A 23,672-nucleotide genomic window follows, 5' to 3' on the forward strand; every position below is an offset into this window, starting at 1 on the left:
TTGCCAAATGTGTGTATAATTTATCCAGCAACATCATACGGTTCAGAAAAAAATAAATAAACTTTTGACCTTTAGTCAAAATTAATCAGCACTGCACAATGCATGACCTGAGGTAACTGGAATGTTGAACATTGAAGTTTAAAACACTGTCACTATTTGTTGGATAGTGTGTCCAGGAAATGAAAAAAAAAAAAAAAAATTATAAACAACTTTTCTTGTTCTCCCTGCACCGTTTACATATAACATGTGCTTGTCTCCTCCTGCTGGTCGAGTTCGCACTCGCAGCGGCACGCCGCAGTTCGTTTCCATAACAACAACGTGTAAACATTTCCGAAAAGGTCGAAATGTAGAATAAAAAAGAAAACACTCGCAGCTCAACGGTAAGATTATCTATCTTAACCCACAAACTATCTTAACACGGCCTGTTGAAAGGTTTAATAAATGCTGTTTTGTTTGTTTTTCATACCAAGGTTGAAAACTAAACAACTTGTGTAACGTATAACTGAAAATGAGCAAGACATTAGATACAACATCTCTAGCAGAGGCCTTCATACAGTTCCAGTTAGTACGGTGCTCAATATTGTCTTAATCTACTTTGCGTTTTTTATTCTCGTGACAATATTCTATCTTAATTTATTTCTAATAGAATTCAGGTTAAAAATAAAGAAATTCAAGATTCTAAGGATGAAATGTGCCAACTAGAAGATACGAAGCAAAAAATTATAAAGCTGGTAAGTTAAGTGGTGACCCTAATGTTGGTGAAGATGATGATGAAGGCTAAATTCAAACACACGTAACGTTATCTGCAGCAGGAGCAGCTGAGAGAAGAGAAGACACGTCACGTGCGTGAACAAAATAAACAGATAAAGGAGCGGGAGAGGAACCTGGAGCAAAGACAGCGAGAAGATGAAGAGCAGGTGAAACAAACGACCCAAGAGACCCTGGAGCTAAAACAAGAGCAAGAGAAACAACTAGAAGGTACCCGATTGACTGATTTTATTTTGAGGGAATAATAACGTTAAGGTTACCCTGAAGTAACGTTACTCATTCAAAAATGAAAGTCTGCCGTCGTTAGCTTACTTTCTTTCTTCTGTCTGGAACACACACACACAAAAACATGTTATAACATGTTATAACATTCAGTAGTTATATGGCCTATGGGTAGTCTTTCAAGCTTTAAAAGAAGCGTAGGCTATTTTTGCCAGTTAGGCCTAACGTATATTCTTTGATAATGAATACATAATGAATAAACCATTGATAATAAATAATGCAATATACACATGCAATAAACTTAAAACATATACAACTAGGCCTACCTCAGGCTCCTGAAACGTTAAGCTAGCAAGCAGATGAACCCAGAATATGAACGCTATACGCGCAAAAGTTTCACATTAAGTTTTTCTCATAGAAAACCATAATAAAGAATGCTTAACATGCAATTTAGCACATTGCGTTCAAATTCTGCGCGCATCCTTGTATGCACCATTGATAAGGTTTTAGCCTACTGACGTAAGTTTAATCATGTCTTAATTCGGTATGCCACGTTGAGAGTTTTTCACGTTTTTAGAATGTCCCCATATTTCAAGCTTCAAAATGCAAAATTCCATAAAAATGATAAAACAATATGATTTATACGCTTAATTTCACATTTAAAGCCATATGATAGCTTTGTGTTGATGTGTTCATGAGAAGTAGCGACGAATGAGTCGGATCTTCTCAGCGAAACAGTTGATCCAGTTCATAACACGATCCGATATTCAACAGGTTATCGAGTCGCTGCGGACTGATCTCAAAGCAATGGCCATAGCACACTAGAAATATAGCGCACGCACAACACGTATTGGTATTGACTAGCTACTTTTATAAATTATTGTAATAAATGTAGATTTCTGTGCCACAGTGAGCCTTTTCTTGTATGGTTTTCGCGGCATTGTATTAATATTTGTCGTGTGTGCACTTGTGTGTGAGAGAACTACGCTGTGAGCTTGCAAGGCTGCAGGTGCAAGTGGAGGAACTGCAGACGGACAGGCAGGAATGGTTACAGTACAAAAACGAGGGCAGCATTAAAGACCATCAAAAGATAGAAAAACTGGAACAACATATTGCCTTTACTCAAATGATTTTCCAGGAGTTATCAGGTGTGTTTTCCATCTTCTGCTTTAACTTTATAGCAATCAGAACACAAATATCTATTATGTTTAAATATTTTATTACATTACATACAATTGTGGTCATAAATGTACATACATCTTGCATTGTGGTCATCTATCTATCTATCTATCTAAATAATAATATACACAATTTTATTTATTACCGCCCTGAATTATTTCACATAAACAGATAAATGTCAACATTTAGCCAACAAGACAAATAACAGCTAAATTGATAAATTATTATTAATCTTAAGAGTATGTCATTATCTGGATGATCCATGGCTTTTATTTATTTATTTAGTGATAGTTGTTTGAGTTCCTTTTATGTCCTTGGCAGTTAAACTGAAGAAAAATCTATGAACTATCACAAACATAAAAACAGATCTTCCAAGTAAAAAACACCGTATTAAGAATCAAGTGTATGTAAACTTTTTAACTGTTTGTGTAAACTGAATAAAAATGTTTGTGGACTATGTAAATATCTGCTATGTGAAAGAGCTTATTCAGGGCAGAACTAAAAAAACGATCCATCTATTTGAAATTATTAACATTTTGCAGGTGTATGTAAACGTATGGCCACACCATTAATGTAAACACAAATGCTTAATTAAACATTAATTAAACACAAATAATAATTTAACAAAAATAAAACAAATTCAGAACATTATCAGAGATCTCTGGCTGCAGCTGTTGAAACAACCAAGCAAAAGGAAGCACAGATTATCGAGGATATAAATCAGCTTGCCATTAAGGTACTGCAGGCTGCCGACACATTGTCTAGTTAGTGTGTTTTGAGGTACTGAAACTGTCTTTGTGTTTCAGAGAGCAACTGAAAACCTTGATAAAGACCGTAAATCATTGATTAGAGAAAATACTAAGCTGATTAAACAGGTGTAGTCTAGATTATTTATCATACATATATCCTATTGTACGCGCAAAGACTATAAAGTGCAGCTAATCTCCCATGTCAGGTTCCCCTATATATTAACAGGGTCGCAGAGTTGGAATCCACAGTCCAGCAGTTAGAAAAGGAAAACCTGGAACATATTAATAATCTTTTTCAAACTCTCCGTATGGATGATCCTCTGATCAGGTATGAGTTTGACTTTGAAGGTGTGAGATTTTTCTGGACCATAAATGAAGTTTGAATTAATAGCGTTCTCATTTCCCTCAGCCAGGACGATGAATTTCTTGCGCAATCTGCTAGCGTTTGGTCCCATGGCACCCGGAGTATGGACAGGAACATAATGAAAATAAGCCTTGAGGAAACATCAGGTAATCCAAACATCGCTAATAATAGCAGTGTTCAGTCTAAGAATAAAAAAACAAGACTTAACTGAACACCTGGTGCTTTTTATCTAAGCAGAATTGCCTTTTTATAACCATTAGATGGCGCCATAACAGTAGAAATATTAAAACAGAAAAGAAGAGTAGCAATAGTATGAATCGTGGATAAATCAACCCATTAGCATTCCCATTCATTTAAATGGCAGTAGTTCAGACTCTTGGAAGTATGTGATTTGAAATCTTTGCTCATCCATCATCTTTGTTTAAGGGAGCTCAGTTGTGCCATCAGATTGGTCTGAGCTAATCACCAGCATAGTTACTATAGCCTGGAGACAGAAATGTGACATGAATGCTGATTGTCTAATGGAAAACAGTCTCAAACCCTAACAACCATTCTGAGGTGTAACTTGGGGACAAAAAGTATACTATACAAGGATTACAACAGTTGCCTGATTTGTTAAACTTGTAATCTTGAATGTAGAAATATTTTAATGCACACAAGAGTATAATAGCACCATGTTGACGTATTTTTGAAAACAAAAGAGAAAAACTTACAATGAGGACCACCAAGTTCTGATATTGCAGTTCCCATGAGAAACTTTGCATTTGCTCACAAAAGGATTGAAATGTAGTCTTTCTTCCCACCTAATATTTTAGTTTTGCAAGCAAACGCAAAGATTTTTGCTCACACACACGTCACTTTTTTTTAAACCAAGCTTTCTGTCGGTGAGCTGTGAAGTTGCAATTGCACGGATTCCTATTGAAATGACTAGATTTTGCCAGCGACAATTTTCTGAGCAACAGCAAAGGTGCAGTCACAGTTAACGTTTCTCCGCAAACGTTTGTCAGCAAAAACTAGTCATTTTGATCAAATATCCAATTGTGTGGATTCCTGTGACGGTAAAATATTTAGCATATTTCACAAATGTTTCAAGTTGGTCACATGGTTTCACCACGTTGACCAACAGAAAGCTGCTTGGTGTAAAGGTGACTAATGTGTGAACTGTGCTTAATTTATCTGTACACTATTGACAACAGAAAATTTACCTTTTATGTCTGGGAAATTTTGCTTTTGTTAATACACCTATTACTCAAATCAATAACTTAAAATCAATAACCAATAATATAAAAAAAACTTTAAAAAACAACAACATGTAAATGCTACAATGCTAATTTTATTCTGAGATTCACTGACCAGCTCCATTTAATTAGCACTAAACTCTTCTTTTACCAACTAAAATTAAACAAAGCGATAAGACTTTTATTGTAATCATATAAGTAGAACACTTTAAATAATCTACCACAGCCCAGTATTACCAGTTTGGGAGACTTTTATAGTTCTCTGAATACTGGCACTGTTCAGCCCTCTCTAAATGCTCCCAAAGTAGAGGAAGTCTTGTCATTATATACACAATACATTACAGGGCAGCGGTGTTTTCATTAGCGCTCAAAACTTCATGTCCTCAGCAGTTTAAACTTAATGGCCTCGGAGTGCACGTCTATAAAGCCAACAGCCACACACCTATTTTATACATTGACGTTAGCCAGCAAATACTTATCATTAATCACTCATAATGTAAATTTTATTCCAGCATTGGTCAACAGACCCCCGTATTCCCTCCAGCTGTTAGAGGAAGCTGAAGAGGCTCAACAGGAAAGAGATGCTACCGCCTGTGATGGCACAACTCCTTCCACCCCACCTGACCTCAGCGAGATGTACAGTAGTCAGACTACTTTCACGGTAAATTAATTGTACTACATTCATAGACAATGCTAGCTGTGTTGCCCCACCTAGTCACATTCAGAGTGAAGACAGCATCAATAAACAGTCATTAATTTTTGATTAGCAACAAATGCATGACTAATAACACCACCTTTATAACAGATATAATCCGGTAAAATGCCCATAAAGGCTCTCTGCCAAAGGCAGCAAATCTTAAATAGACCCTCTCAGTGGCACATAAGGGAGATAAGGCCTGTGGAAACACAGTGTCTGTGATTTTCCCACTGCCAGTTCCAGGCATCATGGGCTAGAATATAGATGAAATGAGCACGGATGGGGAACAGTTACCACCCTTGTTAATGAAGCCAAACTTAAACCCGCTCTAAGCATGCTGTATTTGTGCTTGTGTTAAGGGGGAGATGCATCTGGACTTGCTGGGGCGGACACTGTTGTGCGTGATAGGTAAAGCATCCCCCCTGCACCCACCACCAAACAACCCTGTGGATGCGAGCGAGGAGATGACCTTTGACCTGTTGCAAACTGCAAAGTGGCCGATTACAACACAGATCATCAATAGAAAGTTTCAGCAGTCAGCTTCACAGTCTGGAGAATCTGATGTATCCGAATACCACACCTGTCAAATTCAGCAGTTGTTAGATGATAATTAAAATACAAGAATGACAAATCATTGCCATGGATTCCAAAAAACTATTATATATATATATATATATATATACACACACACACACCACAACATAACTTTTTTTTATCTGATCAATAAGTAAAGAAACACTTAATTCTGTGGAAGATGCACTTTATTTGAAAATCACCCAAATTCTGCTTCATTTTTTTTTTGTCATATAAACAAAATAGAATCTGCAGGGATGATGCAGTAAATATGCAAAATCAATGGATAGAATCGCCCTCATATTCGGACCACCCTTTGTACTTCCCTACTGGACAGGGCCTGTTTTATGTACACTGAGCACTGATCAACAGCGCCCCCTTTCTTCACGCTACAGGAACTATAGCTAGACACTACCGACCCCATCCAATACCGACAGCAACCTGCGTTTCTCACTCACATTTACACACTCAAACACCCACAAACACACACGCAACTGCTTTTGGGTGGCCCGAAAACAAAGGAGACTCTGCACATTCAGGTTGAAAAGGCAGCCATATAACTGTCAAATGTAAAATAATGACATGCCAAGCAGAAAGCAATACAGATCTTCCCCAAATGCAATGCCGCTGAATCACAAATGTAGTGCTTTGCTAAATGCTCCCTCACGAAACCCCCCCCCACCCGGGGCATTGAACTGACTATGTGGCATAATGATTTGTATATTTTATCCTATGTCCGTTACAAATGGAGGGCGGTGAGCGTTTGAGCAACAGAAATTGCACTAGACATACAACTGCTTCTGAGAATACTTAGTGCTGTAGTCAGTTTATAGGTGTCCATTCCCCCCCCCCCCCCCCCCCCATTTTTTATATTATGTATATATATTTATATATATTTCATAATTCAGTCACTCAAATCCGAATTATACAACCAATCATACCCATATGAACGCATAATTCTTAACACCTCCATAAGGAAGAGCTTAAAAGAAAAAAAAAAATCCTCAGTGGGTAAATCATAAATAAATACAGACAATACACAAGGAATGTCTACTGCAAATGTCATAACATAAAAAATAGAAATAAAAATAATAGAAACTGATCTTAGAATTTCTAATTGGAGATGGTTAAATCAGGTAATGCTTGCTTGATGATCGGATAAAGACAACTTCACCCAAATCCCGATTCGGTTCTCCATTCCATGGAAAAAAGTGAAGCTGTGTTTGTGAAAACCCACCACATTCCTGCACTCGAGCTCTTTCAACACCCTTGTGTTTCATTACAGACGCAGATCAGTACAATAACTGTTACCGCGTTAGACAAATTACAAAATGAGCACGCTGTGTCCTCCATATCTGGGCAACAAAGTCTTACCCCTCCCAACCCCACCCATCGTATCCCATAATGCCCCTCCCACCCCTCCCTCTGATTCCTGTACAGGTTTGTACTGGGGCAGAACTCTCCTTGAAGTGCCGAACAGCCAATTGGAGAGAGATTAAAGGTTTGCAGTATAATTCATCCTTTGGGAAGCGTCGACCCTCCTTCACCTACATGAACTGCATCTGGAATCAGAGAAACGCATATTACTGATGCCGTCAACAGACATTTCAGGACTTGTTTCTGTATCTGACATTTGATTTTAGAACACAGAACCATTATGACAGTGTCCAGGACAATATGTTTGGATGTTTGTTGGATGACTGACGGAGTCACAAAATGAACTGAATATGCAAATGCATTGAGTAAAGCAACAAATCAATGAAGAGATGAGTATGAGGCTGCAACTCAAGATACCCTTCTAAAAAATGATTAATTTAAAGGGGTCATATCACTTTTTTTTTCTTTTTCTTTTTTTGAGAAAAAAAAACTTTATTAATGTATTAAATATGTAAAAAAAAATGTTTTCTTAAGGCCAAAGTACACTCCAATTCCATAACTACCGTAATTTAAAAGAGACGGAAACCTGTGACGTTATGCTCGGATCTGTTAGTGACTTGAATTTAGGTTTCAAAGGCAACTCTATCAAAGCCAAAATGAATCTGCAGCAGTCAGGTGGTACAGGTCAGTGCTCTAAGTTTTTTATGTTCATTATTATTACTTTGAGGTAATTTAACGTTGTCTCTCATGACACTTTGCAGTTCATGTGTTTTGGAGGAGGCCTGGCTTTGAAGAGCGCTCTGAAGGGAGGGTGTGATCTTATGCTTTCAAAGCTAGCTCGCCATTGCTAGCCTCTCCGAAAACTACCAACCTTTAAGTATACTTTTAGATTTAATGCTGTGCCTTTAAGACAAATAAATTGATTGCAACACCCCAAAGCTAAAAAATTACTTTACACAAACTTTTCCTTCTCTTTGTGTAATAGCCTTTGATTAGCAAGCTAACAGCATAGCATACTAGCTTAACACGTTAACTTAAGAAAAGCTTTTTTGATTAGCTTGAATAAGATCTACTTCTTTGCAAATCCTGCATCACATTCCAACAGATTTAGAACATTCACACTGAAATGTGCAACATAATAGATTTGACTGGACTGAAATTATCTTTTTTGCTTCTCTGGTGACGTATGCCAGACTTCAATCAATTACTCTGCTTAAACTCTGCCCCTTTCTTACAACCAACAGCAAGCTCACACTCAGATCTGCCTCGATCCAATCAACAACCGATGCACAGAACCAAGTCCACGCCCTACATTTTTTTATTTTCCGATAATCTGCATAATTCGGGTGTACGTCACAATACTGAAGAAAAGATCTGTCGCTACTTCCATTACATCGCGACCTTGAGAGATTTAATTCTGGATGATATGACCTCTTTAAATCCCAGGGAGAAACAGAAAATCATGCATGATTTGTAAATGAACTTCAAGAGCTGTGCAAAAAGGAAGATAATTTCAACAAGCTGAACTGTTACAAATCACATCATAATGATGGATATTGAAAACATTAGTATTGCAGCACATAGAAATACAAGGGTAAGAGTTTTGACAATAGAAACAATTACAAAGCAAGAAGCACCGATCACACACACATACACACAGCAGACATGCTGTACCTAAAGACGCTCTAAAGGAAATCCTTCAAAGACAGCTGTGCAAAAGGGTCCTGTCCCGGAGCTCTGAGAGGACTTGAACTGGAAGGACTAGAGGCTGTAGAGAGCTAGTTTAGAAAGAACGAGAAAGATTGAAGGGGTCCAAGGACAGCCACACACACACAAAAGAGGAAAATTCAGAGCCAGACAGGCTAGATAATAAAAGAGAGGTTCAGAAAGAGAAAGGGCTGTTTGCTAGCCACTAAAATCCTTCTCGTTCTGCAAGGCTGCGGGATGGTACCGGTACTAATTTCCTGCGCTAACACTACTACAGAAATGAAGCAGGAGTGGCGGGGGGCACCATATGTATTTCGAGCTGAGATTTGTGGAATACATATGCTTCCCCAGAGATGTGTGAAGGCCACCATGCTAGCTTTCATATTCAGAACAGCGCTGCGATGGCACATGAGGGTGAACTAACTTCAGCGCATTCTGAATAAAGCCTCTGGCGTTCTAGAATAGAGCACGATCAGTCAGGGTTGAACTGATGGCTTTATTCCGAAAAGGATCATGGGGCTGGATAAATGCAAAAACTGCAGAGACCTATGGATAACTACTGTGCTCTAAAATGGGCAAATATGATTAGATTAAGGTGTGGTCACATTACTGAAATTTCACGGGCAAAAAAAGATCAATTGTGTTATCTATAGTCTAGTGAGGAAGCAGAACTCACACAGAAATCACTTTCAAACCAAGCAACTTTCTGTTGGGAAAAGCGGCAAATTTGCTTGACCAATTAGAACTTGAAATCTGTGTGGGGAATTCATTGTGTGAATTCCTTTGGAAATGACTGGATTTTGCCTGCAAAAATTCACCAACTCAACAGTAAATCTGACCACACCTTAAGGCTTCCAAATTTGAATTGTAACCTTATTATGTGTGATGTTATACCTGTGCCCCTGAGATTGGGCCAAAGGGATTGGCCGGCCGCATCACAGGCTGCGTGTACATCATGGTAGGCTGGGTCATCATGGTCATGGAGCCCATTTGAGGCGGCTAGAAAGGAAATAAAACTAAAAATTAAAGGGATAAAGAAACAGAAAGCAATGTGCAATGTCATGACTTTTTGGGACAGAGTGTTAGCATCTGGAACTTTAAATGCCAATGGTTTACTGAGTTCCTCAGTTCACATTGTGTTTGACAGTACTGAAACTCAGCAAAGAGGAATGTGAGCCAGTCTGAACTCAATGTTCTCATGTGATCAGACTAAAGTTACTGTTTAACTCCACCTGAGCTACAGAACACACAGCAGACAGGAAACATTACACAGAAACTTTCTAACTCTTAACAGAAAACCTGAGGTAAATACAGGATTTGGACTGAAGAATCTAAAATGTATGAGTCATAATAGCAGTTATGTAAGTGCAGATGCTGTTATTGAAAAGCGTCATTGACAAAGTGCCTCTCTTTTAACCATTAACCACGGCCTGTGCTGCTTTACCTGTATGGCTTACTCAACCTCTATTATAGAGTATAATGTAAAACTCGAAAAGAGGAGAGGAAAGGAAAGACTCGGCGTTGATTATAGATAGAAGCTTCATGTCCATGTGCCCCCTCAGTCCAAGTGGATTTAAATGCAAATAATAATAAAATTAATAATGCATTACATTTTATTAATTTAAAATGATCTAATTAGAATATATTTTGATTATTAACAATAACAAATAATATATTTTTTTATATTAAATATATAATATATTAATATCATTGTTAGGCGCTACATCGGGATCTCTTTCATACTTTAATACAATTTATTGATAATTTAAAACAATTAAATTGTTTTATTAAAAATCAAACTTAATGTATAATTATGAATAAAATAAGGAGCTACACCAGAATTATAACATTGGTTTCCGCTCAAGCTTAATAAATAAGTAAACAAACACTAGACCATCCAGTCTTACACTGGATGAAAAACACTTAATGATGGCTTTTTTTTCTTCTTAAAGCTAAGGGCTCATGGAGAAAGCAGTGCAGAAAAACCCGCAAACATGAATAAAACACAGAGAGAAAAAAAGTCTCTATTGTTGACCTGCACTCAATGAAGAGGTGCTTGGAGCTCAAGAGAGCCCTTTATCGTGTTCTGCAACCCCACACTATACCGGTGCGGACTGACAGCATCACTACAGTCTCCGAACATACAGGAGTAGAAAAGATAATACTTCTGACACTGATGGAGTGAGTAATGCAGTAATTTCTACTCACCATTGTGTATCCCATCATTCCTGTGGGCGTCGTGGCAGGGAAGGCCATGACTGAGGGAGCCTAGGAGGACACATTCGATGTTAGAACAGAAATACCACAGGTCAAACATCAGCAGGTTTTTTTTAGCATGAAAGAACGATTCTTCTGAACACCTTAAGTGAGAAATTTCCACTCGTGCAGCCATGAGATCACAACTGCCCCAGACACGCCATCTCAGTTTCCACGTTTACACACGGCGCTCGGTGAACAAAGGCAACTTTGTGCAAGTGGACTAACAGAATGCTCTTTTCAACATTTATTTTACTTCAGTATTTCAGCTTTCTCTCTTCATGGAGAGTCGCTCACATCTGGGAAACATTAAAGATGTCTTTACACACAGCATCAAAACAGGAATATAGGCAAGGAGATAGAGGAAGAGAGCGAGAAAAAGTGTGTGTGTGACCTCTTTGAAGGCAGAGGGATTAGTTGCAGGTGCAGAGCTCTGGTGGAAGAGAGAAGCTCTTTGTGAAGGAGCTGTGAGATTCTCAAGAAGGCCTTCGGTAGCCACAGACACACTATTATTTCCTCTGGTGCTTCGCTCCTCTGAACGGCCTCCTAAATTCAATGATGGTGACCAAATTACCAATAAATTGTTAAATAAACATTTTTATCGAACACTGTAAATTTACCCATGAACTATGACAACTTCTGAAAAAGCAGATTGTTTTAATGTCATAAAACCCTTTACGAAGCTGTGATGGATAAAAGTAATAAGATATTTCATTAATTGACAGACATTTCATTGTTCATGCTAATTTCCCCTTTAAATTCAGCAAAAGTGACAGTAAAGAAGACTTCTACATTGTTACAAAAATATTTTTCAAATAAGTGCTGTTCTTTTAAACTTTCTATTAATTAAGAAAAAAATCATGAAAAAAAAGTGTATATGTCCTCAAACATCACAATCATTTTCAACATTGATAAGAAATGTTTCTTGAGCACTAAATCTGCATATTAGAATGATTTCTGAAGGATCATGAGACTAAAAAGTTGTGTTATGGCTAAAAGAAAATCAGCAATAAGTTGTAATGATCAATTAATTACATTTTAAATATATAGTAAACGGTTTAAATTGTAATAATTGTAGAATATCCTCCTGAGACCCAGGAAAAAAAAAAGTTTTTTTGATCAAATAAACGCAGCCTTAGTGAGCAGCATACTTGTTTTGGGGAGAAAAGAAAAAAAATCTTAAAGATCCCCAATCTTTAAAGTTTTACAAATTCTCTGAAAACTGTTGTGAATCTCTGAACTAAACCTTGTGTGCTTTTTCTGTCACACCGAATCAGAACAAATTGAAATGAATCTCAAGATAATGAAAGGTAAATATGCTGGCCTGGCAGAGTTGTGGAATCTCATTAAGATACAAACGGTACAATGTAAACATGGAAATGTAAACTCGCATCTAGACTAGGGTAAGCAAACAGTTCAGCTGTACTGCATTCTTAGGAGAAACATTTAACTCTGCGGGATTTAATGGGACTAAATCATGCTGATGTATTTATAAATCCATCAATATCCTGTTTAAGAAAAAAAGTCTCTGGTGGAAGTGTTTCCATCAGAACGTTTACCAAGGCACGTTATGGATCTGAATCAAACAGTTGGGCGTACCTTGTATTGGACTTTGCACATTGTCCAGTAAACCCTGCACTGGAAACACTAACCCATTGATTCACGCCAAAATGACTACAGTTGTTTGCTGATGGCGATAAACAAATGAAACCGATGAGGAAAGGGTAGAAGAGGAAGAGAGCTGTCAGCCATGCCCAGATAACATTTTGTTAGATCAGCTCATGGGTTTCAGTGCAATTTTGGTCACTCAAACACACACGCGCACAGGTCATAAACTGTGACCAAAGCAAAAGCGGTGCGGTGGGGTTAATAATCTCATGCGTTTCAGAGAAACGTTCAACTCAATTCGACTTACGTATTGTGGGAAAAGCATGCCGTTCTGTTTATCCCCCGGACGAGAAGTTACACAACGCAACAAACACAATTAGAGGGCATACAACACACTAACATCTCACATTGTAAGCTCACACAAACACATTTAACACAGACAAGACACAATACATTCCAGCTGTTTTTGAGGGTGGATTACAGCTCTGTTCCAAAAGCTAATGTGCTGCATACCTAGACAACTAGGCAGCAAAATCATGTTGCTTATAAGATACCTCAATTTGGTCAAAATAAAAGCAGAATTGTGTATATACATTTCAGAAATAAGGCAATGCCAGAATGCATTGTGACAACCCCACTGAAAAAATAACAGCAGTGATAAAAATAATAAAAATGAAAACTACTGAAGTACTTTTCAGAAATTGTACCCATATAGTAAAAATACCCATTCAGAAATTGTTAAAGGGGGGGTAAAATACTTAGTTTCAGTCAATCTCATGTTAATCTTGAGTACCTATAGAGTAATAGTGCGTCCTTCATATCTCCAAAAAGTCTTTAGTTTCATCATATTTATAAAATAAAAATACAGCTTTCCGATTCTTACCGGAAAAAGCCGAGGTCCTTGATTCTGGGCGTGGGCGGAGCTATAGAGTCAAGCGGGAGCGCCCGGGAAGGTTTGCTTATTATCGATCGTGGTGCGGTAGGCCATATTACTATATATATAGTATTTGGTTTGCAAATCCAGCGACGACCTCGGCCTTGTTAATAAAACATTCGTCACTGGAATGACCAGAACACAAAACCGCACTTGCCACACTCCTTTGCTGTCCCGGAAATACAAACTGCATCCACTGTTCCAGTAACACTGGGTTCTTTGGGAAGCTGAACAAGGTAAACAATCAACCATTCCTATTTAGCGCTGCTGATGATGATTTCCGGTAGTAGCGCGTCGATGCATAGATATTATATAGAGATATATGATGTCTATGTGCCGATGAGCGCGGTCTTCTCTCCTCTGGTCGACGTGTGCGTGAACGCGCTTTTCCGAGAGCAATGCTCATATAAGGAGTTCCACTCTGATCTACGTCATTAGATCTACGATAGAAAAAAACCAGCCGAAACGTGTTGCAATCCGGAAGTATGATTTTCAGCACAGAAATTCTCTGTTATTCGTTCAAAATAACTTTTCAAACTTTGGCCATTATTAGCATGAGAATCCATCTCTTTAACACTGTAAACAACTCTGAATACATGAAACACCATTGTACCCCCCCTTTAAACAAACAAGAGATGACAAGAGCACCAACCAAGTTATTCACAGTAAATGATAAACAGATTAAGTAAATGAAATGCATCAATGAGTCGAAGTTCCATTACATGACAATAAAACCTGTTCAGCAAATGTTTAAAGAGACAGTAGTCTCTATAGATCATTGTAGATCTACAGAACAAATGTTAGCTAGCCATTTTGTGTCTATGCATCGTCATCCAATCATTGGACTGCCATTTTGGTCACATGAAATTAGTTTTTGCTAATGCACAATGCTTCAATTCAGTTACTTATGATGCGGTCTTAGAAGATAGCTCCCCATGTAGACAGCGAGGCAACTCATCATCAGTGTTTGGAACAGAGCCCATGTTTCAGAATCAGTGGAGGATCTCCAACTATTATCCGTCTATTAGTTTATGACAGCTGTTTCTAGCATGAGTTTTGTTTCATTTGAGTAAGAGAAAGCACATTGTTTCCTCACCATAGTGGCAGGGTTCCATGTTGTGGTCGGAGCCATCTTTGGTTGCCAGTTGGTTCCTCCAGTCAACTTCTTCTCTCCGGGTTGAATCCAGTGGATGTCACTGAGGAACAACAGAAGAAACAATCATGATAAAGTTTGAAGAACACTATGAATTTAGATTGAGATGAACCGTAAATGTTCATACTTCTTCATTGTTCCATTTCCAATACCGAGATCTATAAAAAAGAGAGAGAAAAACTTGTTAGGTCTATGCCAGCCATTGCATAATGCTAAATTCATCTTTTTAAAGGACAAGTTCGGTATTTTACACTTAAAGCCCTGTTTACAGATCGTATCTGATGAAATAGAACGGTTAAGATTAAACTTTGGACAGATGCTGCTGTCGCGAGAATTTTAGGTTTATATCGCTTTCCCCCCTCACCCCCACAATGGTTGTCTATGTGCACTGGAAGATTCCTTCCTAAAACACATTAAACTTTCGTTTACAAAGACGTGAAACTCACCGAGTGGTCAGGGGTGTTCACTGATACGGTTCCAAAAAAAAAATCGCTGAAAAAGATGCATTCCAACAGGTTTTATCTTAGTTTTTGTCCAACTCCATGACTTGTATTGAATGTGCTGTGTGAAGTACGGTATTACTCCGCCGCTGGAGTGTCTATTATTCAAGCTCTCAACGGAAGATTCACAGGTGTGACACGTTTGGCAAAATAGGTCCACAAAAGCTAAATAAACCTAAAATTCTCGCGACAGCAGCATGTGTCCAAATTTTAATCTTAACCATTCTATTTCATCAGATACGATCTGTAAACAGGAATTTAAGTGTAAAATACCGAACTTGTCCTTTAACATCCTGTATCAATAAATAACATGAAAGTTACTGTTCCTGATTATTACTACCATAATACAGACAGGGCTGCATGATTTGGGGGGAGATTTTGATTACTATAAACCGAGCTGCATGTTACTATCATGAGCTGCATGTGTGCCATGCTTCACTCTGAAACATGCAGGGCATATTTTTTCATTTAATTTTTTTAATAATTGCACCAAGCCAATTTTATTTCAAATAATCGTGCAGCCCTAATACAGAGAGTTGATGTAACAAGAACAGGACGCTTACTGCCCACAAGGTTGGCCAGGGAGGAATCCAAGTCATCGGAAACCAGTTTTCCTGCTTGGGCGCTGGGCGTAAGGCCCTGGTTGGGAGAGGCCACTGTGGGTTTCAGGAGGCCACCTAAAATATCTTAAACAAACGGGGGAGAGGGAATGGGAGAGGGATAAAAGACGCAGACAACACACACAAACACAGAAAGCACAATTAGGTTGGGTGGAGCGAGAGGCAGCTGACCTCAGAGCAAATGTTGCAGGACTGAAAGTTAAAGAATGTGGGTAAAATCTTGTGAAGTCAACTCACCCAGACATGCAGTGCCATGCAAAGCCAGCGGCCCAAACAGATCAAACCACACAGTGAGAGGAGAAAAAGAGGACAGGATGAGGAACATCCCAAAACATGACTGTGCATCTTAATGGTGGTCTTATTTTGACAACACAGATCACAATAAAATAAATGCTTAGAAATTTAAGCTAAATTCAAGTCATCTTCTGTAACGTACCATATTTTTTTCCCCTTTAAAATAACATGCTTGAAAATACCAAAAATGTGTATTAAGTAGGGCTGTAACGATTTACGATATTAAACCGAAATCGCGACACTCATATCCACGAACCTGTGTCGCGGTATGAGAAGGCAGATCGCGATCGACACACCCCTTCCCAGACTTATCTTTCTCGTCCAGAATAGATCCTAGGGCTGTGACGGGGTCTTTTACATATTAGGTATGGGAATTTCAAGCAAAAATAATATTCGAAAATCGCACCTCTCCCCCACACGCACACACGCGCGCGCGAGCACACACACACACACACAAGCAAACACCAGAGCAAGTGAGCAAAGCGCGCGGTGTTTGCTTGTATGTGTGTGTGTGTGTGTGTGTGTGTGTGTGTGTGTGTGTGTGTGTGTGTGTGTGGCACCGGCGCGCGCGTGAACTGGAGCTCACCTCATAAACGAATCGAAACTTAGAAAGCTTGAAATACTTTTACTTGATTTAACGTTAATTCAAAACATAAAGAAATGGCGGCTTAGGCTAATTCGTAGGAAGTGTGCATTTCTCTATATGAGCGTTCACTTTGTGGCAAGCGTTATTCCTGCGCTTGAGATGCGGGTCATGCGGAATAGGCAATATATTATTTGTGGTTTACAGCACAGACAGTAAGCCTCGGTTACCTCAGAAGAATTTTTAACATGCTCGAATCATCTCCACAATGGAGTATAGTTCTGTTTGTTTTTCCAAAGTATTTTGTTACAAGAAAACAGAGTTATAGCTTTAGCTATTTATTTATTTGGCTTTTAAAATCCTCCCTCCTCGCAAGAATCGCGGTTTGTATCGAATCATGGGTCAGAAATCGGGATACGAACCGAATCGTGGGTTTGCTGTATCGTTACATCCCTAGTATTAAGACAGTGAGTTTTTAATTTAACATTGATTGGTTTGATTAATTTTGGTTGTGAGCCGGATTCAAACCTGAGTTGCAAATATGTGCGTCAAGGCTCAATGTTTTAGAGTGCGAAACACTGCTCCAAATGATATCCTGATTTCAAATCAATCATGGGTTTATATCAAAACTAAGACTTAATGAAACCAACATTCAAGCAAATTAATGCTACAAGGTTGTTTTATGATAAGCCTAATGTGTGATTTTATCAGCGCAGTGTAATAAGTGTTCGAAAAGCAAGTTCCAAACATGCAGTATTGAGAACATGACACAAACGAGATCAAGTGCTTAAACTTATTGTGATCCCTTTTCTTATGAAAATCACACAGCTAGCTGAACTGCTGAAGCATGGTTCAAATATCTACTCCATAAAGGCTCTGGGCCCCCAAAACACATTGGCTTTGAGCAGTAAGATGGATGTGAAGCATCATGTGGAGAGAAAAGCAGTGAGTGAGTCACAGCAACTGGGTTAACATCTCTCTTACCAGTCGAGTCTGTGCTGTTGGCGGCCGACTTATTGCCGAACACGGAGTCAAAGTCGACATTAAGGCCTGTGGAACTGGGAGGCTGGGCGGCGGGAGGTGCAGAGAACCCTGTGTTAGAGGAAACAAGGTCAGACCTAAAAAAACCTACACATGGTTCACCTACACATGGCTGGAAAAATGCCAGAAAAGTCATTTTAAACAGTGGTTAATGTTTTCTTCCAGTTCATGTGTAATGCATAATTGCCATCATTAAGTTGAACGAATCATTTCTGTTGTAGTCAAGAGACTAGTCAACATGATTTGACTTTAACCAACAACAGCATCAACTTCATCATGCCAACCTATCCTGTCAGATAAAAGCTCCTCATTTATTCCCCTTCTTCATTGTACCTGTAGAGTATGAGCTATTTGAGCTAAAATAACTAATAAATTAATTAAAAAACAGGGAAATTTTTTTTATATTATTCTTACTTTTCTATATTTGTTTTATTATTTAATTAAATTAAATAAATTGTGATATTTAGACTAATTAAATATGCTTAATGAAATATAAACATTAGATGAGAAACTCAATTATAAATGTTGCCCTGCTAACTACCGTAATTGAAATCAAATTAAAGTTGAAATACAAAAAATCACTAAATAGGAAAAAAAAAGACAAAAGCACATAAAATGACTAAAAATTAAATTTAAAAATATACAAATTCTAAATATTACCAAATACATGTTTAATAAAAAATAATTATACACATACATGAATGTGTATGACATTAACAAGGAACGCAAAAAAAGATAGGAAATGTCCTTTTTTTGGAATTTACATACAATTATACTGATTAATTGTTATTTTTAACTATTCCAATTAATAATTAATTGGACTAAATTAAGGTAAACTATTAAAATGGCAATCCTATAAAAAAAAATTGTATTAATTACAAAAGGTTGAAAACACGTTGCAAACTAGAACGGTGAGCCGAATGTTCCTACCAGCTCAACAAAAGCCCACCTGCGAATGGAACAAAAAAGGACAAGAGACAGCTGTAGGACAAAGAAAGATAGAGACAGGCTGGAGGGACGACACGTACCTCCGAATAGTCCAGCTACAGCGGAGGGCTCAGAGTGGAAGAGAGGAGTGTTAGGGTAGGCAGCCGGAGAGCAGAACGAGTCTGACAGGCCCAGAATAAAAGCACAGGAGAGCCAGAAATGGGAAAATTAGTCAAGTGAGAGGAATATGCAATAAAGCAGCAAAAATAATTGAGGAAAGAAAATATATAAAGCCTGCATACTCTATATTTAATTAAAGAGGGTGAAGATAAAACAAAACCGTAGTAAAAATATTTGGGGGTGGTAAAAAGCACTCAGAGGGGAAACCACGGGGGAAAAAAACGTCACTATGTTTCCTGAGGTCAGAAAACATAAAATCACACTGGGACGTCTGTACCTGAGAGGAAGCAGCCCATCCGAGCAGAGGGCTCGACGGGGGACGCAACCGAACTGCTCGAATCAATAAAGGGATTGTAATTATCTGGAGAACCAAGAAATGAAATTGACATTTGGGAAAAACTTCAAAACTTAACACTCTAAGGATGGGAGAAATAGAAAATGGTAAAGGAAAAGGGCAGCAAAGCACAACCAAGCAGGTTTTTGAGTAAGGTGGTCCAGACCAGAGACCATCATACAGACCCATACAGAAAAATCACCATATAAAAAGCAATTATTTGAGGTTAAGTATGGGCAAAAAGGACCACCAAACACAAACAGGGCACATACATTTTTAAGCAGTTAATTTGTACTTGATAACAGCCGTTCTCACTCTTGATCACACTCATTTATTCATATTAGACCAGCATTACTAGACCATAAAAGCTAAGTCACCATATTACAGCTGTCCAAACACAAACACGCTTTACAGTAGCAACAAAACATCTGTCTGTCACTCTCTCAAATATGTTATCGTTCGCTCCGAGAGCATAATAAATAATGTCCTCCGCATAGAACAAACTCACAGAAGCTGAACTTCCTTTATTGCTTTGACAACCATAGAAAGGCATACACACATTCACAAACAAACACAGGCTGTTTTTCAAAACCTAAGCTGTGTTCAGAATAGCATACTTCTCTTACCATCTGTATATATTGCATATGACAGTATTATAAATTATAATTTAGTATGATCTACATTTGCCAAAATGTGCAGTATAACCCAAGTACACTGCGAGAAGCACTGTATCCCACAATGCAATGCGTGTGACTTAATTTCCACTAATGAAACCTTATTTTAATTTCCACTAATGAAACCTTATTTTATTATTTTTTATAATTATTTGTTATTTTCTTGGTCACTGCTGTTGTTGTGTGTATCATTTAATTGAAAATATTGTACATAAGCCAATCATGTTTTTTTTGTTTTCATTTTCGACAACTAAAAAGCAATTAATAAAGCATGTAATAAAGTCATTGGGCCCTATCATAGACCCGGCGCAATGTAGGGTCAGGTGCGAAGCAAGTGTTTTTTGCTAGTTTCAGCCCGACGCAGTTAACTTTTTCACGTCCTGCGCCACAGTTTAAATAGCAAATGCATTTGCGCCCAAGTGCGCCAATGGGCATGCTGGTCTGAAAACGAGGTGTGTTCGGGCGCATTGTTGGCACGTTGCTATTTTGAGGCAACTGAATGAGACTGTGCCATTGACCAACTGAAACCTGGTCAATGGAGCTATATATTTTTTTGTTATTTAAAGAGCGAGTTAGTAATGTGCGTCTATAGGCGGGTCCACAACGCGCGTACACTTTGTCCCGTAGATGAAACTGATTGGTTTATTGCACGTTATGCCCAAAACACACCCATTACTCACTAAGAGAATAGGGACAACCCTTTTAGACCATCCACCGACCATTTTTCCCATCTTTAAACTAGCAAAAGTGGATTTGGACATGCCCTAAGTGTGCTTTAGACCCATGCGCTTAGATCGTTAAAATAGGGCCCTTAAAGTAAAATCATAACGTTACTATATATAGTAACATTACATAAATATTATTGTAGAATTCTATATAAAATATTTGCTTAATAGACTGTTTTACATACTATTGAACCAATTAGTATGTGAAATGTAATTATTTTTTTGTGAAAATAATGCATTCAGTAGTATACACTGAACACAACCTATGCAGACAGCCTTTTTGTGCATTATAGGCGCATTTGAAGTTTTGAGTTAGATCTAAAAATACAGTCTAGGTAGGCAGCTCACTAGGTTGAGTACACAGCCGATATGAACTTCAGTATCAGATATTTTAAGGGTTAACTCGGGTCACTGCCCAGCTGGTCTTTGTACACTTGATGCGGTGGAGCATTCAGGAAATAAATGAACGAGGAGGGAAAACAGACTAGCACGCAGCAGGCGAAAGAAAGCAAACAGTGCACTACATGAGAGAAAAGAACAGCCGTTTACCACCGAACATTTCATGACTGGGTGTCCTAGAGGAAAAACTAACAGCATCTGAAGACACAACAGGCAGATGGACAGGATCAACAACAGGTTTTGTAAGGAAAGGATTTAAGTTTGGAATGGAGTCGTCAACGGCCTCTGTAGACGTGAAAGGATCTACACGGCCAAAGACAAGACAGAAACAGAAAATAACAAGAAGAGGTTAGAGAGAGAGAGAGAGAGAGAGATATAGAGAGAGCAAGAGAGAGAGAACATGCAAACAGAGACTAACAGACAAATGAGGTGGAGTCTGTTTGGTCTAGACTTGGATGCTATCAGATGTAAATGAACTACCATCGGACTGAATGAGACATCTGACACGGGTTGTAATGTATATGTAACATAAATCGTGCATCTAAGGTAAATGGACCGGAATGAATCTGGACAAATATTAGAATACATAAAATTGTATTTGACTGGCAATCAAATACATTGAGTAAACCTTAGTGTGATTTGCAGCTTTAAAGTTGTACTAAAATGATTAAATGCATACATATTTATGCACACAACATTAAATATTAAAATTGTTACTCATTGCTTATTATTATAAAAGTTGAAAGCTGCAAATCCATAAAACATTTTTTACTGGTTATGCATAAGGTCCAATAAAACTTTAGCCTGATTTGCAGCTTTAAAATTGTACTAAATAAAAAAATAAAAAAATTATACTCTATTATACATTATTGTTATTAAAATGTTTGTTATTATCATTTTTATTGAACAACTTGGCTATGCCAAAGTTTAAGTAAATATTTAGCCTGATTTGAAACATACAACAAAATAAAATTAAATACACACCATATTATATATTATTGTTAATCAAGTACAAATTTACAGCTGAAAGGCAGCTTTTATTTACTAAAATATTTAATAAAAAAAGTTAAAAAAATAATCAAAAATTGATTTCATGCTGTATATAATATATATATATCCCCAAATCCAATATGAAATTCAACATATAAATGCCTCAGTATACCTCTTCTAGCAATCATTTTCACTGTTAACCTAATATTAAAAGATTAGTTCACCCAAAAATTAAAACTCACATTTACTCACACATTTTGTTCTAAAGTCGAAAGGATCACTTTTACAAGGAGTTTTTGGAGCGTGACAACCCAAGTTACATTTTTTTCCCATTATCTTGGAGAAGTGTGGCCAGGGTGGCTATCTAAAATGTAAAAAATTTTGTTCCACGGAATGAAGCTCATATGGGTTAGGAACAACATGGGCAATAGGCATGAATAAATGATTACAGATTTAGGTGAGCTATTCCTTTAAATGCAATAGGACATGACAGCACTCTGGTGTTGAAAAGTGTAAAGCCTGCTTGAAACTCCAACGAGCTTCAACTCACATCAAGATAATACATCTGGAAAAGTTACCGAGCGCGTTTTACGTAGTATGATTCAATAAACACTGAAAGCTGCAGGCCTTTTCTGGATCTGCCAGGCTAATATCGGAAACCAATATTACATCAGTTCCATCATGTTAAATATCATGTTACAGACCCTATCAGCTCTTTTGGTTAAAAATTAGCCCCTCATTTAACAGTTTAGATGTTATTTAGACGCATGCAACAAGAACGTGGTTTCTTTCCTCAAGGATAAAAATCCAGAGGGAAGATTCATGGCTTCAGAGGAAAAGACCGTGTTGATGTAAGCTCGATTTCTTTGAGATACATATTAATGCAGATCTGTGAGTTCCTGTGGTGTGACCCGCTCACCTCCCCATGTGTTGGCTAAAGGCAGGCCGGTGGAGAGAGGCAGGGAGGGCTGGAACGCGGGCTGTAAGTCCAACAGATCGTTCGGGACCTTCGGAGTACTGGAGCCAGACAAACACAGAAACACACACGAATCACATTAATGTCTTCCATTAAACGGCAGTCGAAGCGCCAAGCATTTCACAGTTATATGGCAAAGACAAACTTGGCATGTTGATTGGAAGTGCTTAAAGTGGAGACTTAGGAAGTTGAGGGGAAATTCACATGCAATCAATACCTCCTTCACAGCCAAATCCTGTCTGGGCAGGAATTCACACACTTACAGCACAAAACAAGAGAACCGGAGCCGGATTTTAAACAGTTGTTTTTTTCTCTACACAAAGCCACGCAGTTTCAGGACAGCAGAGATTAATCTGATTTGAAACAAACCCCTGACCGCAAGTATAATAGTAATAATGATGCCCGCCTTAGCAAGAATCATTAATAACGCATGTCCCCGTTGCTCTTTGGATGACATCATCATTATAAGCACATACGCCTGTAACGTAATTGCGGAGTTTAACTTGCCGTCACTGTGTAGTCCTGCATAGAGCCCTAATAAAACACTGAAGATTGATGCCAAACGATTGCACATGTGCACTCATGCACCAACTGGGAAAATAAT

General features: G+C 38.1%; 2 protein-coding genes across 23 annotated transcripts in view; one reads left to right on the forward strand and one right to left on the reverse strand.

Moving 5' to 3' along the window:
- The first annotated feature begins 279 nt into the window (after positions 1 to 279).
- On the forward strand, positions 280 to 5,902 carry ccdc83 (coiled-coil domain containing 83). Of its 3 annotated transcripts, none has more exons than XM_079600390.1 (11): positions 280 to 380; positions 471 to 561; positions 647 to 731; positions 810 to 978; positions 1,971 to 2,138; positions 2,841 to 2,905; positions 2,976 to 3,044; positions 3,125 to 3,246; positions 3,328 to 3,428; positions 5,033 to 5,181; positions 5,577 to 5,902. In XM_079600390.1, the coding sequence occupies exons 2-11, from the start codon at positions 509 to 511 to the stop codon at positions 5,829 to 5,831; spliced, it is 1,236 nt and encodes a 411-aa protein (XP_079456516.1). In that variant the 5' UTR covers positions 280 to 380; positions 471 to 508; the 3' UTR covers positions 5,832 to 5,902. The 3 variants fall into 3 exon arrangements, with proteins under 3 accessions (XP_079456516.1, XP_079456515.1, XP_079456517.1); XM_079600389.1 differs by having other exon boundaries at positions 2,814 to 2,905; positions 5,577 to 5,887; XM_079600391.1 differs by lacking the exon at positions 471 to 561 and having other exon boundaries at positions 298 to 380; positions 2,814 to 2,905; positions 5,577 to 5,887.
- Positions 5,903 to 7,212: 1,310 nt separating this feature from the next.
- Positions 7,213 to 23,672, reverse strand: part of picalma (phosphatidylinositol binding clathrin assembly protein a) — a 39,321-nt gene continuing 22,861 nt past the window's right edge. For 2 of the 20 annotated variants that reach the window (XM_079600369.1, XM_079600358.1), the window contains exons 12-24: positions 23,012 to 23,109; positions 21,253 to 21,405; positions 19,248 to 19,331; positions 18,892 to 18,972; positions 17,807 to 17,914; positions 15,889 to 16,011; positions 14,953 to 14,983; positions 14,769 to 14,868; positions 13,046 to 13,069; positions 11,083 to 11,142; positions 9,769 to 9,873; positions 8,842 to 8,945; positions 7,215 to 7,352 (exon numbers count right to left, since the gene is read on the reverse strand). In XM_079600369.1, coding sequence (XP_079456495.1) covers positions 8,853 to 8,945; positions 9,769 to 9,873; positions 11,083 to 11,142; positions 13,046 to 13,069; positions 14,769 to 14,868; positions 14,953 to 14,983; positions 15,889 to 16,011; positions 17,807 to 17,914; positions 18,892 to 18,972; positions 19,248 to 19,331; positions 21,253 to 21,405; positions 23,012 to 23,109 — 1,060 coding nt within the window. In that variant the 3' untranslated portion in view covers positions 7,215 to 7,352; positions 8,842 to 8,852. The other 18 variants (XM_079600368.1, XM_079600374.1, XM_079600360.1 and 15 more) reach the window with 15 other exon arrangements.

Source organism: Phoxinus phoxinus, assembly GCF_949152265.1.
Source record: "Phoxinus phoxinus genome assembly, chromosome: 23".
Classification (NCBI taxonomy): Eukaryota; Metazoa; Chordata; class Actinopteri; order Cypriniformes; family Leuciscidae; genus Phoxinus; species Phoxinus phoxinus.